Genomic DNA, 19395 nt, shown 5'->3' with positions numbered 1-19395 from the left:
ATAAAAATATGCTGCATAATAATGCAATAATTAAGCATTATGATATATATATATATATATAAAATAAATTTCTATGACAATCAATACAACAATGAGACAACCTATGCACAAAACATTGAGCTTAGAGTTAGCAATTCAACTAGTAAGCTAATAATACATATTTTATCAATGCCACAAGAAAGATTAGTAACTGTTTTAAAGAGAAACAAAATCCATTTTATCAATTTGAAAGTTGAGAACTTTTTCCAAAAATAAACACACAATGTGAAGAATGATATATAATGCTACAAGTGAGAAGAAATGTACTAAAAATGAGATAATGGTTTGGTGTGTTAATAATCATCTGAAATATACATACCAAATGCAAACAACAGTGAACATAATTCTCAATTCAGTTTTTAACTGCTAGATATGAGGAAAATATGGAGGAAGAAAGAAGAGTCATACCAAATATACTGAAAAAACCTCAACAACAACCGTGCAGCAGTGCATGCGCATTCACTCACTTGTTACCTCGGAAGAATGTGTAAATTTTCTGTAAATATCATAAAACAACAAGACCTTTTTAAGTATAAATAAAAAACAAATCTCAAACAAAGCAGGATAATTAACAACTCTTCTTACAAACCTGAAGAACCCACAAACTCAATAGCGTTTCCAAGCAAAAGAAAGCAAATCCAATTAAATAAAATACCTGCACAACAACAATCAAGAGACAAAAAAAACATAAATATATCGGGGGATTGATTGATTAATAATAGATGAAAGAAACAATAAACCTACCCCAACCAAAACACTGTCACCGAAGACATCAATTGCTGCAAGAATACCCCTGAAATTCAAAATTCCAAAAAGGAATAAGTGTAAGTTATGAATGAAAAATAAGCTGTTACAATTATCCTATTTCGAAACACTTATATTTCATACATTGGCCCTGTTTCGATACTGTTGTCTTCAAATACATGAACAAAAATAAAATTGTTTCTAAATGTGATCCCATCTGAATCCACATCTAAATAAGAACAAGATGTAGCCTCTTTTCATGTGAGCTCAGACCAAAATAGGAAACCTAATTCTCTTTCAAAAGCTAAAAGCATAAATGGACCATCAAACATGAGATATCTCATTTTTATTTTTAGAAGGAAGATCCTTGCATTAATAATGATTTTCTTTTCTTATTTATTGAGATGAGATGTTTACATGCTCGGTTCTCATTTTAAAAAGAATCAAATCTAGCCTAATCAGCTACATCATGTTTGTAAGATTTGGTGTTTACTGCTGAAAGATCCCTTCAAAACAAATATTGACCCGTCTTGAAAAACCTTTTTAGTAAATTTGCATGTGGTTGGGTCTTACTCATATCACAAGCCACCTATTTAATTTTGAGACACATACAAAACAAGTGTAGCTGATTGGAATCACCATCAATGTACATAAACATATAAAGTGTAACTAGGCTAAGATGATCTAAGTGGGATGGATGAACCACAACTTTTTAAACATGCCAGAACATGCCAATAATGGAAAAGGTCATTTTAAAAATATAAATAAATAACTTACTAAAAGAATATGTGAGGAGCAAGAGTGATGAAAATATTTTCAAATTTGGACATCCATAGTGAAGGACTTACGTTAAAGACTTCCCATGGAAGACAACAGGAGGAGCAATAGCAGCAAATGTGCAGAATGCTATATGAAGCTGCAAAATGCAAAAAAAAATATACATATTATATGAATGGTAAGAAATAAAACAATTAGAAGAGCAGCATCTGCAACCTTTACTGATCCAAGCTTACCATGTAGAACAAGAAAAACCAACCAAACTTCAAGGCACTATCAGTCCTGCAATTGATGGAAAGAAAAACAATAAGCTCATACACTCATCAAATGATGGAAGTTGGATTCTTAAAACATTTTTTTTCCCTAAAACCACACATAACTTGGAATGAAAGCTCTTCAAGTAATGGTTTAGGGTTTACTTATTAGAAATACTAGCCATGTCATTTGCAAAAAATCACACATGTAAATATATAAAAAAAAAATGTATAGTTTTCACAGAAAATTTATATAAGCTCAAACCATGATTTCCCAATTCCCATTTATGGACACTATTAAGGACCTCAACCCAAAATATGACATCTAAGACATTGTTTGATCTGGGGTTATCTGAATAACCAGGAGGTTATTTGCAAATAACCTTGTTTGATGTAGTTATGAAGAACCACAAGCTTTGTTTGGTGTTGGTCTTTTAAATAATCTGATTGTTTTGAAAAAAAACCTTGTGTTCAATAAATTTTTGATTATTTGGGTTAACTTACTAAAAATATAAGTAATAGTATTTTTTACAATGATTTGATTAATGAAGTGGTTGTGATGGGGATAACAGTTTAATCCAAATAACCCTTCATCAAACAAGACTTAGGTTATTTGGGTAGAAAAACAATAGTGTGTAAATATATAATTGAATAAAATAAAATAAAGAGGGTATTTTGATTGATGAGTAGGTTGTTGATAATGGGTTATTTGAAAACAATCTCAAATAACCCACATCAAACAAGTTCTTAATTACCAGATGAGACATCTCAGCAGCTATTCATTGATAGAGTGTAAAAAGCTGACCACTCAATCAATAATTCAAGGTAAGATTTTCCTTTGCAGGCCCATTTATTTAAATGATTTACCTTGGACCTTGTTCGGTTTGGGTTATATTTAACCCAAAGAAACCCAAATTGATCAAACCAAGATATGAAAAAGTTATAATAACCCATTGATTAGTACCTCATCGCACGATAAAGTGGCCGGTACCAAAGGACATATGAAAGAGGGCATCCAAGCAAACCATATATTGTTGCAAGGAAAAATATTTTCACACCTGAAAATAAGATAACCATAATATCAGCAGTTTAGCCTCAAATTTTGTATTTATATATTCAACAGAAGGAAAGAATCCAAGTATAAGCACATATATGAGAAAACATACCACCGCCTTTAACCCAACAGACAATCACCGCAATCACATTGAACACTAGGCAAAAAACTATACCTGCACAAAACAATAACCATTTTGAGAAAGAATGTAAGGAATGTAACTGGTCATAGCAGATACATAAATACAGGTCGACTGCCAAACACAAATACCAAGAAAGCAATGTTAATCATTTAAAGAGTTGGAACTGATTCCAAAAAATTGAAGAAAACTGGTTTGCACTCAGGCTACCATACCTAACCAACTTGCAAATGCCAGGTACTGCAACTTCTGAGCATGAACAGGTATTTCACTGGAGATATCGTGATGAATGATTGGAAAAAATGGAGGCCAGTTTCTATCATCAGTAGGCACGCCAGCTGAAATGAACAGAAACTGCAGTAAGATTATTTTCAATCAATAAAATTACCAAATTATTCATTATACTCTATTTCCTACCTCGAGTAACAGCATCTTCCCTACGTTTGATGTCCTGAAGGTCAACAAAAATGAGAACAGAATAAATACCAAATGTTATAAATGCATAAACCAGGAAATGTAAGCTAGTTTATGCATCCAAGAATAAACAATAGTCTTAAAATAAACTGGTGTAAAAAAATATGAAAATCTAAAATCTACTATCCAACAAACAAACACTCATTGTTGTATGAAAAAAGTAGAACATGCTCAGTGAATGAACAGCAAACTTAACCTGTTCCTTCCTTCTTAGATCTGCTTCCCAGGCTGCAAGTTCATTCTGCTTTTTCCTTGAATCCTTCCATATAAAATCACCAATAAAACAATTCAGTGAAGCCAACAGCATAAGAGACTATATAACACACCTAAAGAAAAACAGAGTCCTTACATTCATGTTATCCAAAGGTATATCAACTGTTGCATCATGTTTCTGGCCAAAACCAAAAGTCTGAGCAACCATTTGAGGAAGGCGTGATTTTGATCCAGCAGCAGCATTTCCATTCTATAATACAACCCAAAATAAGATGAACACAAGCAAAATTTTGAACATCCTAGACAATACACTTTTCCCTCACCAAATTTAGTTTGTATACTTGTATAACACAACCATCTTACAAAATCTTACTATAGAAACAAATTCTAAGCCACAAATAGGGACATAACAATGCATATCGATACGGATACACCACTTGAGTAAACTTCCACTTCCAAAGCATGTGAATGCTCAAACTATCAATAAATTTACACTCAGCCTTGTCATTAAGTTGAAACTATCTCCAAAACGTCCAAAACAATAAACAGTTCAAATAGAATCACACAATTTGTATCCAGCATCGCTTTTAATCTCCGCTAGATAGAGACATAACAATATATATCAATACAGATACACCACTTGAGTAAACTTCCACTTCCAAAGCATGTGAATGCTCAAACTATCAATAAATTTACACTCAGCCTTGTCATTAAGTTGAAACTATCTCCAAAACGTCCAAAACAATAAACAGTTCAAATAGAATCACACAATTTGTATCCAGCATCGCTTTTAATCTCCGCTAGATAGAGACATAACAATATATATCAATACAGATACACCACTTGAGTAAACTTCCACTTCCAAAGCATGTGAATGCTCAAACTATCAATAAATTTACACTCAGCCTTGTCATTGAGTTGAAACTATCTCCAAAATGTCCAAAACAATAAACAATTCCTATAGAATCACACAATTTGTATCCAGCATCGCTTTTAATCTCCGCTGGAACTAACAAATTCATTACAGTCTACTTCAGCAATTATAAATGACAACAATCCCTAACTTTCGAATAAATAAATCGAATCTACCGTTATCCGTCATCTAAACCAAACTTAAAGCAGTAAACGAAAGCAATCAGTGACGAACATTGGCATAACATGTAAGATATCAATTCCTCAAGTAATTTAAGAAGTAAAAAATGAAAGTAGATCCAAATAGCTCAATGAATGGTGGTGATTTACCGCAAAAGGATTGACTCCTGTATCTTCTTCAAAAGGATTCGGATCATGCCGATTATTCATGGCTTCTTCTTCTTCGCAAGGCGATCCAACAAATTCGCAGAAAAAATAGCTAACAGATTTAGAGAGAGAAATAGAAAAGCGGTGAGGAAAGGTATCTTTACTGGTTAAACGCGGGACATTGAAGAAAAAAAGAGAAATCGGGTTTTTATTTGCTACATGCGGTTCCATAGTAAGGAGAGAATATACAATTGTACACCAATTGAACGGCTTGATTTGAAATCGTACAATGTGGTAAGTTACATTTGAAAATAACTGTATCAAGTTAATACCAAAATTTAAAATATTTTAGCTACTTTAGAACACTTTTAGATGCTTTATATTTAAAAAAAAAAAAAAAAAAATATATATATATATATATATATATATATAAATTAGCCTTTACTGACGACATTAGTATTCAATCAAAATTATTATTTTTTAATTTCTTTTAAATATATATAGATAAATATATAATTAAATTAAATAAATCCATTTTTAAAAATAGAAAATGAAAAATATACCATATAATAAGATATATTCATTTTTAAGTTATTCATATTAAAATGTATATAATTACTCTAGCTAGAAATATTATTATTTCTAAAATAATTAAAATGTAAATAAACCGATTTTAAACAGTTGAACTGAAATCGATAATTCGATTGATTTAGTGACGTTCGAACCCTCAACTCAATCAATAATAATTAAAATAAAGAATAATTATTTCAGTTAACAAAAAAAACTAAATCGATTTATTATTATTACTATTGTCATAATTTTGTTTTTAGTTATTTTGGAAGTATACTTATATTATTTAGTAATGATTATTATAAAACAAATAAAAATCAATCACATAGTTCAAATAAGTCTACATCATTTGATTTATTTCTTTACAAAAGAAAAAAAAAACTTTTGAAGCTTTTACTTCTTTATTCACCTATAAAGATTTTTTTTCCTTGGTGCTATTCTCTTTGGGAATTTGTTGATATTAATTTTTTTTTTCATCTTTTTTTTAATAATTATTCACTTTTTCTAGAATTTATAAGTTTTCTTTTTTGATGGATTTCATTCAATATAAATTCCTCCCTTTAAGTTGTTCCGATTTTAAAATTGTTTAAAACAAATTAAATTTAAAGCACTACTTAACCACTTGTGACATTTTTTATCTTATTTTTATTCCAAGGGTAATTTACAAAATAAAACAATAGTCAAACCTAATTTAATATTTTTACAGCCAGCCACTATACCCAGTTGGTGAGTTTTCTTCAGAAACCCATTATGTACTGAATGATCTTAACATGTTTTTTAACATTCTAATGTACAAATGACATAACTAAAGGAATTTAAAATTATAAAATAACATTTATCACTAATTCTTTATTCATGATTTACTTAATAGTCTAAAATTAAATATATTTTTATTATGGAGTCCAAATTTCACTTTGTTTGAAAAGTGGTCTAGACACCATGAGTACATTTCTTGTAAGAAAATCTTACTAGAAATAAATGCTATTATTATAGATAGATAGTTAAGATAAGAGAGAAAAACATGTATTATTTGAACTCCAAAAGAAGTAGACTTTTCACTAGATTGTTAGAATTACCTCCCAAAACTAAACATGTCCTTACTTCTGAGCAAAGCCTTGTACATATCAAAAATCTGATAATAATCCATCCATTGCAATGGAGACATTCTCCTAAGAACCGACCCTTCGGCTTTCATGGTTTTGACCGTTTTGTTAGTTGTCGTGTCATGAATAATGGTAGGCGCGCAGAAATCCAAAATGGTGCCAGCCCCATATTTCCAATACTCTTTCAAAATCCAAGCCCCATATTTCCAATACTCTTTCAAAATCCATCTTCTGATGGTTATTGCTAGTCTCGGTAAACCGCAAAAATATGTTATTTTCCAAAATCTAGACCCATCCTCCTAATGGGTGATTGATCAATGACCAGATTAATAATAGTTGTCGCCTAAAAATGCAAAAACCCTCTTTTTGAATACTCGAGCCAAATCAACAACTTCTGATTCCCTTATCTGCTTAGTCAAGCCATCTGACTGCCATGACCATTTGGTTTTGCGCGATAGCCTGTTTGCAATATCAACAGTCAGGCTCGTCATGTCCCTTGTACTTGTCAGTAGCCGTAAAACAGGAGTGGAATATTGAAGATTTGAAACAAGCCTATTTAAGAATATCAATGCCTCTCTAATGAGCAAGGTTCTGCAACAAAGAAAGAATTTCATTTGTCATCCAGCTTGAAATCCATGTACAATTTTAAATGAAATGAATACAAATTTAAAAATTTTGTAACTCAAAATCCTGCAAAAGTTCTTGTGATCTGATTCAGTGGCGGTTCATTTTACCAAATGAAAACTAATTTATTTCTAGAAATAAACAGGAAAAATCAAAATTGAATCGAGATACAACCAATTTCTTTTGGATAAATCCTAGGTGTAAAGGTTTTCCGCGAGGGTCTACATATTGGATTAGAGATTAATTTCAAATAACCTACTATTCAATCATAAATCTATTCATTAATCGCATCGCTCATATCATCAACCAATATAATCTATTAATTTTAAGGAAAATATGTTTTCATTATATATATATACCCCTAATGTCTTTTCACCCAAATAACATGACTTTCAACAACACACATTAAACTAAGGTTATTCGGAAATAAGCTCAAATAAGCCTAGATCAAACAAGGCCCTAGTCAAAATGTTTGTGATAAGGATTTTAAATATGATAATGGGAGGAGATCTAGACTTATTTCAAAAAAACTTGTTAGTATTTAAAATTTTTAAAAGTATTATAAAGAATAAAAGTAAGAGTATTTTCCCGGGATTCTTTATTTGAATGGCCCTTTAGATTAAACAAGGCCCTAGTCGAAGGATTAAAATACTAACGATGTTCTTCTTCCCAAGATTCTTTATTGGAATGACCTAAATAATCCACTTTCCCATCAAACAACAATATTTTCATGTACTCTGATTATTTTAAAATAACCCAAAGATACACTAGGATACAACAACTGAAACTGCACTATGTTGGGATTTTTTATTGACTAATCATGTAAGAATATGACAGATTAATACTCTAGAAACAAGTAAAAGCTGAAGCAAAAATAATACAACAGTTGCACATCATATATATACCTTTCTCTGAAGAGTTCTTGGGGTTGAGCAGAATCTACTACTTCTGCATCCATTTCCGAAGTCAACATTTGCAAAATTAATTGAAGAAAATTCGACCTCCTAAAAATCTTGTGAGACAACACAATTTCACAACTAGATTTTCCAGAGGACGCCAAGTAAGCTAGAAGCGTAATGGTAATCCTGCGAAGTTTCAGTTCCTGAAAAGTTCAATTCAAAAGGAGGCAGTGAGAGGGGGAACAAACCCATAGTGGTAAGCAATGGCCTACAAGATTTTAGCAACAACAATTCCTAAAAATCTATAATTTAAATCAGTCGGCGTGAAAGTACTTTCAAATGAACATAAACAGTAGTCACCTTTATACCACTTCCTACACATGTTAAGCAATCAGCCAATCCGTCGAGAATGACCCTACACCCTCCAGAAGAAGACTCGATCTTTGAGTCGTCGTTTACAACTCCAGCACTTTCCTCTTCTTTATAGAAGGCAATGAACATCGCCAGAAGTTCTGGACCTGCAAAAATAACTGTTTTCTTAAAAACTCTTCCTGTTGTACCTACCTGCCTATCACATATTATGGTTTTGACTAAATAACCAACAGATAAAACTACATTTGGCAAGGAGCCAATATGTTTTAAATCACCCCCCATGATTTTACCGAAAACCCATCTATCACGTCATGCTTCTTTTCAATCATCCAATCACTCAATTCATCAACGAAAAATACCAAAATACTCTTTACTTTATTTTTATAGAATTAAAATTTAAAATATAAAAGGAAATTATTGTAATTTAATTAATTAAAAACCCAAATAACCTACTTTTTCATCAAACAATATTTAAAAAAAACAATAAAACCCTGAATAACCCAACATCAAACAAGCTCTACATGTCGAACAAGTTAGTATATGAAAAACAAATGTTGAATAAACCAAATGAAAATACCTAAATTTTAAGTAGAATGTAAGTTGATTTGATAAAATGTGAAACTAATGTCGGGACGTACTTAAAAGACTATTTTACTCTATATAATGACACAATTTGATTCATTTTCAGTGTTAAAGTTGTCTTTTGAACGCTCCTACTACTAGACTACCGAGTTAAGTCTTTTATATACTACTGAATTAAGCCAGAATGTTTAGCTTAATTTAAGTTGAGGCTAAATAATTAAGTGATTTTAAGTAATAATTATCAAATGAACTTAATTTAAGATAAGCATTTAATAATTTAGATTAAACAATAAGTTATGTTAACAAGCAACCCCTCGGTATGGCAATATATATTATATCCATCACTAAGATGTTAGAAGTGCTTACAGTTTATCAGTAAGTACAGAAGATGTACAGCTTGTTTTTGGACACTTGAACCAGCATCCTTCTGTAACAATAGCGAAATACTTTGAAACACGGGTTTGCTTCCATACCTATCGCAAAAGGGACTTTGTTTAGAATATAATGAAGGAAAAAGATATGCATAAATGAGAGACTCTAGAAACTTACTTCACCCTGCCCAAGTATGCATTAGTTCTCAAAACTATCAGATTCGTAATGGAAACTGCTTCCAGTTTTACACATTCTTGAGTATGCCTCATTATTATTTCATGCATAGACTTGAAAACAAAAACCCAATCCAACGAGCACTTGGAGATCAAAAACTCATTTCCAAGCAACCGATTGTTTCGTTGTATTCTTGAACTAGACGCTTTATTCCCAGAGAATGTCGCATTTGTGTCTACATCAAAGATGGTTCTAGTTTCTTTACTTAGACGTCCATACGGATCTTCAGTTTTGCTTCCAGATGAAGGTTCTTCATCAACTACAATATTATCCCTGGGTACAGTACACTGGAAAATCAAGTTAAAGTTCATAAGCATGGGACTTGGATAACAGATCTGGAATACAATCCAACTGGGCAGTTGAATAACATAACAAGTTTAAGATGAAATGGCACAAAGGTATTCAAAAACAGATCGCATGAATGAGAGGGAATAGAGAGCATGTTAGCCATAAAAGGGTAGCTGTATAATAACCAATCTTGAAACATTTTTCTTTAGTTGAAGACTTCGAGCTTGTTTGATGTAGGGTATATTGCTTGAAATAATTTGATATTTTGAACAAAACAAAAAGAACTTTGTTTGGTGAAAAAGTGGATTATTTGGGTAAAATGACTAAAATATCATTTGTATTTAATTTTTAAATTGTTAATAAAAATTAAAGTAAGGTTTAGTATTTTAGCTGATGATGTTATTTGGACAAGGGATTCGTATGTTAAGCAAAGCATATACAGAAGGATTTAGGATCCAACACAACTAAATATCAAAATAAGTGGACAGATTTTCTTGAAGCCAGACATAAGTGTTCTATTTGGATGAAGACATCTAGGAAACTTTAGAGAATCAGAAAATATTTCATTTTTATCATAGATGTAATAAATTCTATGCTGAAGCATCTGCAGAGCATTCTATCAAGTGAAGGCATCTGTTTGAGGCAAATGATGAGAAACAATGAAGACATATTGGCAAAGATGACAGTACCTCTTATCTGGTTCTTCTCCCAAGCTGGATAAGTGATTCAAAACTATGTGCAAAATGTGGAGAGCCCTATAAACAATAATAGCCTGCTTCCAAGCAAAATGATTGATGTCAGACCAAATTTAGAAGAAAAAAAACTAGACAATAGCCATAAACTTAGACTAAGATTCCAAAGACATCAGACTGACATTTTCAGTCCTGCACAGATCAACTAATGCATCAATTAGAGTATCCAATTCCACAAGACCAGAACCAATCTGCAATAACAAAAATGACCAATTTAAGAAATGAACTAATTCAACAGTTATTTCAGCAGGCTTTTTTGGTTTAGCATACCTTTGTCAATAAAGAATAGAGGTGGGATATTTTTGTTGTGTCGGCAATATGCACATGGGCCTGAAAGTGCACTTGCAAAGAGCTTTCATGTGGAGCAGATAATGTCGCCTTCTCAAGAGAAGAATTCGTGCTCAAACATCCAAAAAGAATGTGGAAGTCTGATTCACAAGCCAGAAATAACTTGGAAAGTATGTCTTTTTGAAGTCCTCGTTTTTTAGTTGGGTTCCAAAGAGAAAGCAATCTGCTTGAACATTGTTGAAGACTTGATGAATCAACTTTTGGCTTCACATTGTCTGAAGTTAAAGGGGATCGCTCCGCTGCTTCCTCAGTTTGAATTCCAATTGCTTTAAAAGTTGATGGGACTAAAATGCATAAATAAGATCATAAAATAAACAGATGTTAACAAAACAAGGTGCATAGATCAAGTAACAGGAAACAAAATGTAATAATAAGTAACAAAACAGGCAATGGCAAACAAATGTAGTATTAGTTCACACAGATACCTGGAATTTGATCACTTAAAGAGTTTCCATTTGGAAATCTTTGATGACTACTACTGGGGTAATCTTTTGTATGAAATTCATGCTCCCTGCCATCAATATAAAAACCAGAAACAATATTCTCAATTACTAATGTCAGTAACACTAAGACGTTGTTTGATGCAAATAAACCAATGTTTCATCATAGATCACTTCTTTCATCAACTAAAATATTAAATACAGGAATATTTTGGTCATTTTACATCAAGATCTAAAAAATAGATATTTCAAAATAACCCCAGATCAAACAAGCCATAAGAAATACATATAAAAGAAAAACTAAACAAAAAAATGAAATTTAATAGATTGAACTACAAGTAAAATTCAGAATGTTGAGCCTTTATAGTAAACAAATAGATGGAAAAGATTGATTCAATGAAGGGTTCCAAAACAATTTCAGTTTGAGATCATATAAAATTGAAAGAAGAAAAAACAACTTATTCCATCCTGCAGTTGATAGTATGCACCAACAACTGAACATAAGAAGATACCATAAAATGTAACCCAGAGGGTCCTTCTGGCAAGGGTCTTACCTAAGAAATCAAAGTCTTAAATTCGATTCCCAATTTAAAGGGGGTCATACTAGCTACCCAGGAATAAATTACAGAAAAAATTACCATAAAATGTATGTTTCCCTAAACCCTTTTTCATAGGAAAAAACAGTCTAGACAAGAGTACTCATTTTTGCTTACAAGTTCTTACGCTTTCTCAAATGAACCTCAGCATCATTTTCCCTTGTGTGCAAAACTATAGATTGAAGTTGTTCCTCCTTTTTGGTTCTTTCCTTTTTAAGCTCAAGCTCCTTCAAATAAGATAATGGTTCAGCATTAGAATACTCGGTTTTTGTACTAAGCAACTAAACAGTCACTGAATTCATATATTTCATAAAAATAAACTTATACCAGATCAGAAACTTGCTTGTGAGCACGATTAAGCTCTCTCTGCAACAATAACCAAGTTAGCCGTCATTATAAGGGCTACAAGATTACAACTAGAAAATAAAAATAAAAACACTCGAACTAGACCTTCAATCGATCAATTTCTTTTTCACCGGCTTTCGGAGAGCGCAACAACTGAGGAGGAGGGAGGCGAGGTAAGCCAGGTATACACGAATTTAATGTATTGGTATCGTAGTCCACGGTTCTCTGAGACAACTCATGTGGAGGCGAGAAACATAAGCCGTCCGCTTGCGGTACGAGAATATGCAACGGCAAGGGCGGAGAATGAGACGACGTCGACGGTGGTGGTGGTGGTGGTGGAGGATGGTAGTTAGGGTTCGTGGAACAAGTCAAGGCATGTCGTTCTTCAAACTGTTCGAGAGCCTCCAGGAAATCGTCATCCAAATCATCGAGAAGGTCGTTGTTCATAGTAAATCCTCTTCTTCTTCTTCTCTGCAAATGGTTATGAGAGAGAAATGGACAGCAATGGCGGATTTGACGGCCTCAGGTTTTCTGCTATTTCCAAGAATTGGGGTTTATGGGTGCGTGATGACGGAGACGGTTCACTGCAGTTAAAATAAAATGATAAAAATAGATAAAGAAAGCTCCTATACTTTAAATAGAGGATTAAATAAACCTCTTAACTTTTTAATTAAGATATTATTTATTTTATATATTACTAAAAATAAATAAAATAAGTTATAGTTATAAAATAATAATTATAATAATTCATGTATTTGAATAAGTAATGATATTTTAATTTTAGGATTTTAATTCATAAATTAAATAAAATGATTTATAACAAAGAAATAATGTTTGATTATGATTAAATTTAAAAATAAAATAAAAAATTAAACTGAAACCTAAAAAGGAAAGTACACGAGACAAATCACGACAAATCAAAATGTCTATATTGCATTCGTTAGAGATGACAATGGGTACTTTACTTGTCAGGTAATGAAGTACTCATCCTCGAACCTGATTATCATTTTATTATATGACTCTAACCTCGACGGGTATCTCTCTTCATTCCCGATTCGTTAGATACTCGATTTCCGACGAATACCCTATTACCCAATTACATTTTTATAAGATTATATAAGTTGAAATAATAAATATAACTTTATTAAATAATAAATAATTTAAAAATTAGTAAATCGAAATATTGAAAAAATAAATGAAAACATTACTTATCTTACCTACATATTTATGTTGTAGATGTTGATAAAAATAACAACTTTATTGTAGAGTTAAAGAAACATATTAGAATAAAATTTGAAAAAAAAATTAAAGAAGAAGAGAAAAAAGATAAAAGAAAATTAACATTTTGTTATTTAAAGAAAAGTTGACGAAAAATTGAAGAGTAATGAAAAGAATAATAAGTTTTCTTTCTTTGAATATTAAAAAATAAAGTTAGAGTGGAGTGTGAATAATAACAAAATAAATAATGTATTTAAGATAATGTTTGTAATGATGAGGTATTTGAGAGGTCACGTTAATTTTTAATATAAAACATTTTATTTTTATTATTGATATAAACTAGTATCGAGTTTGAGTTTCGCATGCTCCCTATCCCCAAACCCGATCATGTACTTTTTTTTATCTCCCTATGCCCCAACCCCGATTTAAAAGGGAAATTTGATGGAATAACCCTCATAAGAGGGGAATTTCCACTTTTAACAGGTGATTAATAAGTTTTTCATTTTTGACATTTTGCCAAGGCAAAAGGTCAGTTTTACCCTTTATTAAAAAAAAAAAAAAATTGATTTTCATTCTCCCCCGTCTTCCTTTCCCCAGTTCTCCTTTCACTCCCTCTCTCTCGTTTCCAACTTCCCGAAGACGACTGATCAACCCCGAAGACGACGACGACGCCGAAGAGCCCCCGAAACATCGACGACGTCCTCTCCCTCGAACCCTCCCTCGAACCCCGACGAGATCCGACGACAAACAAGAGCCCCCGACGAGAATCTCAACTCAAATACGTCGAATGTGAGTTTATCTTCCCCGTTTCTATCCTAGTTCTCCGTTTTATATCCATGCATGCTATAATGGAGGAATAGTTTAGGGTATTGTTTAGGTTTAGGTATGTGTTTAGGTTTAGGTAGTGTTTATTGTTTAGGTTTATTGTTTAGGTTTAGTTTTGGGTTTAAAATGCTTCTGTCGAAGGCTGTTGCAGGGTTTTGGGTTTATTGTCGATGGCGACGATGCATTTTCGCAGGCGACAGTGCATCTGTCGCAGACGACAGTGCATCTGTCGCAGGAAGAATATACTGCGACAGATGCATCTGTCGTCTGCGACAGATGCACTGTCGTCTGCGACAGATGCACTGTCGTCTGCGAAAAATGTCATATTTCCTTTAAATTAGTGGTATTTACTTTCATTATTCTGACTTATTGATTTTTTGCAGATGGCACCAACCAAATGCAAAAACAAAACTGTAATTGAGAATTTTCCTGGACGTGTTTCATGGAAATCTACTTGCACCTGCTTGTTAAAGACCAAGGACAAGTTTAATCACTTTGGTCTTATGGAAAGGGCTATGAAGAGTCAATTTCAGTATCTATTGAAAGCCCCGACTCTCATTTTCTCAGGAACAATAATCCACCAGATGTTGATCAGGAAAAGCAGCTCCAATTCGAAGGGAATAAGTTTCTTAGTCAATGGTCAGCAGCTTTACTGGGGCATGAAGGAATATGCCTTGGTAACAGGCCTAAATTTTGGAAGATTTCCTGTCATTGAAAACTGGAACGCTGAAGAAATTCCACCTCTAGTCCATAAATACTTTGGTGGCAAAACAGTTGTTAAAGTGACAGATGTTCAAAGTGTTTTCCTCAACTGCTCTGAGAAGGAAGATGCATGGAAGCTTGGGCTCATCAACCTTATCTACCAGTGTCTCTTTGGATCTGATAATAGGAAGAGGGTATGTTTGAAGATCTTCAGCATGGTGGAGGATATGGAAATGTTCCTTCAATTTCCATGGGGAAAGGTGTCATTCAATTCAACTTTGAAGGGTATTGACAAGGACATGAAACATCTTCGGCAGCTATATGTGGAGAAGAAGGAAACTTGCAAGGGGAACTGTGATGTTGCTTATACTATTAGTGGCTTCGCCATAGCCTTCCAAGTTTGGACATATTTGGTTATGAAGACATTTGTCCCCAAATTTGCGGATATGATCGAGGAAAAACATACATGCCCAAGGATATTACTTTTTACAGCCTCCAGAAGCAACACCAACACTAGCCAAGAGGTATCCAATGCCCTTTTCAAATGCAATGTCTTTAACAAGATTCATGAGTCTGAGGAAGAGAAGAGGAACTACTGTGGGGATGACTTTGAAGAAATGGGAGATTACATTTATGATGATTTGTTTGAGGTGGATGGTAGGAAGAGAAAGAATGAAGATGGTACTCCCAAACAAACGCCCACGAGGAGAACAATTAAAAGGACAGCAATTAAGATGATCGAGTCTAGTGATGAATCTAGCGAAGACAGCTCTCGGTCTACTACTAGTGAATCAACCCATGTCCCTTCAGCAACGAGTCCTCAAAAGAAAGAAGACAGTTCTCCTACTAGGCAAGACAAGTTTGACAATCCGGTGACTAAAGCCCAGAATGATGACAAATTTGATGAGCTTACAAAGGATGTGAAGGAGTTGACAAGGGATGTGAAGGAGCTGAAAACTGAAATGAAGGTAATGAAAGAGGATCAACGGGTTATGTTCAAACACATAATCCAATTATTGGATGAAATAAAACAACAAAAGAATGATGTTTCTGCTGCTGATATGAATGATGTTGGGTTGGAGGATGCTGTTGCTGCTACTGATATGAATGATGTGGAGAAGGATTTGGAAATCAACAAAGATGTTGCTGATGAGAATGATGATGTTGATGATCTGCCGAATGAAAAAGAAGATGCTGCTGATATGAATGATGTTGGGTTGGAGGATGCTATTGTTGATGGTTTGGAGATGATAACCAATGATGATGTTGGGTTGGAGGATGCTGTTGTTGATGGTTTGGAGATGATAAACAATGCTGCTGTTGTTGATGATGACAAAGATTCTTCTGCTGTTGATGGTTTGGAGATCAACAAAGAAGCTGTTGTTGATGATGATCAAAACAAGGATGCTTCTGCTGTTGATGGTTTAGAGATGAACAAAGAAGCTGTTCAAACTGTTGAAACTGCTGTTGTTGAAATTGATGATGAAGAGGCTGTTGATGAAGAGGTTGTTGATGGTTTGGAGATCAACAATGAAGCCGAGCAGAATGAAAACAAAGTTGAAGAGGCTGAAAACAAAGTTGAAGAGGCTGTTGATGAAGAGGTTGTTGATGGTTTGGAGATCAACAATGAAGCCGAGCAGAATGAAAACAAAGTTGAAGAGGCTGAAAACAAAGTTGAAGAGGCTGTTGATGAAGAGGCTGTTGATGGTTTGGAGATCAACAATGAAGCCGAGCAGAATGAAAACAAAGTTGAAGAGGCTGAAAACAAAGTTGAAGAGGCTGTTGATGAAGAGGTTGTTGATGGTTTGGAGATCAACAAAGAAGCCGAGCAGAATGTAAACAAAGATGAAGAGGCTGCAGCTGTTGTTGATAAGAATGCTGAGTTGGGAAAGAAAGAATTGGCCACGAAGAAGAAGAGGAAGGTAGTTTTGGCCAAAAATAGGTTGGGCAAGAAAAGGAAGATGAATGAAGAGGCTGACATGGGAAAGAAGAATGATGAAGAGGATGACATGGGAAAGAAGACTGATGAAGAGGCTGAGTTGGGAAAGAAGAAGGATGATGATGTATTGGTATTGACTCCAACAAGATTTCAGGGACAGAGTTTTCGGAGAAAGAAGAGGTCCACACAATTGGGGAACTATACAGATCCTAATGGAAAATCCTTTAAACTCATTGATCCAGTAACTGTAAATCCTCTTTTAGATTATGATAGTGAACTGTTGGATGATTTGAAACAATGGATGAAGCTGGAGGATGATGACAAGATAAATCTGGTTCTTTTCCATACTGGTCGAGAATTGTTTAACAGAATGTTGAGGCCTCAGAATTGGCTACATGATCAGGTAAGTTTTTGTTGTTGAAACTGTATTTTGGGTATTGTATTAACAGGAGGTTAAAGAGAAATAGCAGGAAGTGCATCTGTCGCAGGCGACAGTGCATCTGTCGCAGGCGACAGTGCATCTGTCGCAGGTGGGAAATGCATCTGGCGCATGCGACAGATGCATCGTCGTCTGCGACAGATGCACTGTCGCCTGCGACAGATGCATTTCCTGCTATTTCTCTTCATGTTCTGTGCTTAATTCATTCGATGCTCTGTGCTTACTTCATTTTCTCGAATCTGTCGCAGGAGATAGATGCAGCATGTTACATTCTTAAAAAAAGAGTTGCCAATTTTCCCAAGACTTATCAACCGATGGATTTCTCAATATGTGACTGTAATGTCTCTACGAGGTTGTCGTTACGTTATTCAAAGTTCTCCAAAAATCCACAAACATACACATTCGACGATGACTTGATGGAATATTTCAGGGGTGATGAAGAAAAATTGATGACTTCTTGGATGATTGTAGATAAGATATATTTCCCTATGAATCTTAATATGAAGCATTGGGTCCTTTGTGAGGTGCAACTACAAGATTGGTGCATCAATGTTTATGACTGCGAACAAGGATTTATCAAAAAGAATCAATATGACAAGTTCATGAAACCACTATGTGAAATGATTCCATATCTCTTTCTATTTGGAACGACCGAGTTTGACAGGATCAAGTATCCTAAGTTCAGTTTGGAAGGAATGTCATATGTTGTAATACCACACCCAAGAGTCCCCAAGTGCACGAAAAGTGGAGACTGTGGTCTTTTTACAATCATGTATTTGGAGTACCTTACTGCAAAATTGGATATATCAGCTGTGACATCAGAGAACATTGTTTTTTGGAGACAAAAATGGGCAGTTAGGTTGTTCCACCATATAATAGACCCATAGAAAATGGACATAATTTAGCTATGTATATTTTTGTATGTAAACCTTATGTATTTATTTTTGAATGTAATTTAGTTTGCTATTTTGAATTCAAATATAATATAGTATATATAATTAAGCACAAAACATAAATGAAATGCATCTGTCGCATGCGCCAGATGCATTTCCCGCCTGCGACAGTGCATCTCCATCAAAGAGTAGAAAAACACCAACATTCATGTGATCTGCAATTGAAAAAAATTCAACGAAGTCAGTGACAGTGACCAGTCAGTGATAATTGCAAGGAGGAAAATGCAGGGAGGAAAATGCAAGGAGGAAAATGCATCTGTCGCAGGCGACAGTGCATCTGTCGCAGACGACAGTGCATCTGTCGCAGGCGGGAAATGCATCTGGCGCATGCGACAGATGCATTTCCCGCCTGCGACAGATGCACTGTCGTCTGCGACAGATGCACTGTCGCCTGCGACAGATGCACTGTCGCCTTCGTCACCTTCGTCGGATGTATATTTCACTGTAAAACAAATCAGCCAAGCTCTAAAACCATTATTCCATGACCTAACCTACATCCTAGACTCTAAACAACAAAACCCTAAAACGACGAACGTCTAACCTGAATGTTGAAGACGATCGTCGATGATGAAGGAAGGATCCGTTGATGATGAAGGAAGCTTGATGATGAAGGAAGCTTGATGATGAAGAACCTTGATGAAGGAAGCTTGATGATGAAGAACCTTGATGAAGGAAGGACGGGGAAAGGACGGTTGGTGGAGAGGAGGGAAATGGGTGAAGATAGTGACATTTCAGTAACTGAAATGCGCACTACTGAATTAAATTTTTTTTTTTTTTTTTTTTAATAAAGGGTAAAACTGACCTTTTGCCTTGGCAAAAGGTCAAAAATGATAAACTTATTAAACACATGTTAAAAGTGGA

The 19395-nt window shown here is 34.0% G+C and overlaps 3 protein-coding genes across 3 annotated transcripts; 1 reads left to right on the top strand and 2 right to left on the bottom strand.

Moving 5' to 3' along the window:
• Positions 1–223: 223 nt before the first annotated feature.
• Positions 224–5093, bottom strand: LOC124931027 (secretory carrier-associated membrane protein 4). Its single transcript, XM_047471414.1, has 11 exons — positions 4937–5093; positions 3831–3944; positions 3678–3740; positions 3425–3458; positions 3223–3345; positions 2981–3043; positions 2779–2872; positions 1797–1842; positions 1632–1699; positions 784–832; positions 224–694 (listed from the first exon to the last, which is right to left on the bottom strand). The coding sequence occupies exons 1-11, from the start codon at positions 4994–4996 to the stop codon at positions 608–610; spliced, it is 801 nt and encodes a 266-aa protein (XP_047327370.1). The 5' UTR covers positions 4997–5093; the 3' UTR covers positions 224–607.
• A 1443-nt stretch (positions 5094–6536) lies between these two features.
• On the bottom strand, positions 6537–13022 carry LOC124932379 (protein SENSITIVE TO UV 2). The gene is made up of 12 exons (XM_047472997.1): positions 12564–13022; positions 12441–12479; positions 12231–12340; positions 11503–11588; positions 11000–11361; positions 10852–10920; positions 10667–10749; positions 9633–9962; positions 9450–9556; positions 8490–8647; positions 8136–8332; positions 6537–7197 (listed from the first exon to the last, which is right to left on the bottom strand). The coding sequence occupies exons 1-12, from the start codon at positions 12903–12905 to the stop codon at positions 6933–6935; spliced, it is 2148 nt and encodes a 715-aa protein (XP_047328953.1). The 5' UTR covers positions 12906–13022; the 3' UTR covers positions 6537–6932.
• Positions 12953–18468, top strand: LOC124930518. Its single transcript, XM_047470853.1, has 7 exons — positions 12953–13018; positions 14885–15774; positions 15865–16559; positions 16632–16708; positions 17015–17125; positions 17195–17545; positions 17830–18468. The coding sequence occupies exons 1-7, from the start codon at positions 12953–12955 to the stop codon at positions 18466–18468; spliced, it is 2829 nt and encodes a 942-aa protein (XP_047326809.1).
• The last annotated feature ends 927 nt before the right edge of the window (positions 18469–19395 follow it).

Source organism: Impatiens glandulifera, chromosome 3 (genome assembly GCF_907164915.1).
Source record: "Impatiens glandulifera chromosome 3, dImpGla2.1, whole genome shotgun sequence".
NCBI lineage: Eukaryota > Viridiplantae > Streptophyta > Magnoliopsida > Ericales > Balsaminaceae > Impatiens > Impatiens glandulifera.
Note: the sequence above shows the minus strand (reverse complement) of the source record. Positions and strands in the feature narration are given on the sequence as shown.

Coding starts and splice junctions, on each gene's coding strand:
- LOC124932379 (XM_047472997.1), bottom strand. CDS start 12,905: ATGAACAACGACCTTCTCGATGATTTGGATGACGATTTCCTGGAGGCT. Junction 9,963..10,666: donor GGAGAAGAACCAGATAAGAG/GTACTGTCATCT, acceptor TACTGTACCCAG/GGATAATATTGTAGTTGATG. Junction 9,557..9,632: donor GCATACTTGGGCAGGGTGAA/GTAAGTTTCTAG, acceptor CTTTTGCGATAG/GTATGGAAGCAAACCCGTGT.
- LOC124931027 (XM_047471414.1), bottom strand. CDS start 4,996: ATGAATAATCGGCATGATCCGAATCCTTTTGAAGAAGATACAGGAGTC. Junction 3,945..4,936: donor CAGGAGTCAATCCTTTTGCG/GTAAATCACCAC, acceptor GTTGTATTATAG/AATGGAAATGCTGCTGCTGG. Junction 3,459..3,677: donor ATCTAAGAAGGAAGGAACAG/GTTAAGTTTGCT, acceptor GTTGACCTTCAG/GACATCAAACGTAGGGAAGA.
- LOC124930518 (XM_047470853.1), top strand. CDS start 12,953: ATGGACAGCAATGGCGGATTTGACGGCCTCAGGTTTTCTGCTATTTCC. Junction 13,019..14,884: donor CCAAGAATTGGGGTTTATGG/GTGCGTGATGAC, acceptor GATTTTTTGCAG/ATGGCACCAACCAAATGCAA. Junction 17,546..17,829: donor AGAATTGGCTACATGATCAG/GTAAGTTTTTGT, acceptor AATCTGTCGCAG/GAGATAGATGCAGCATGTTA.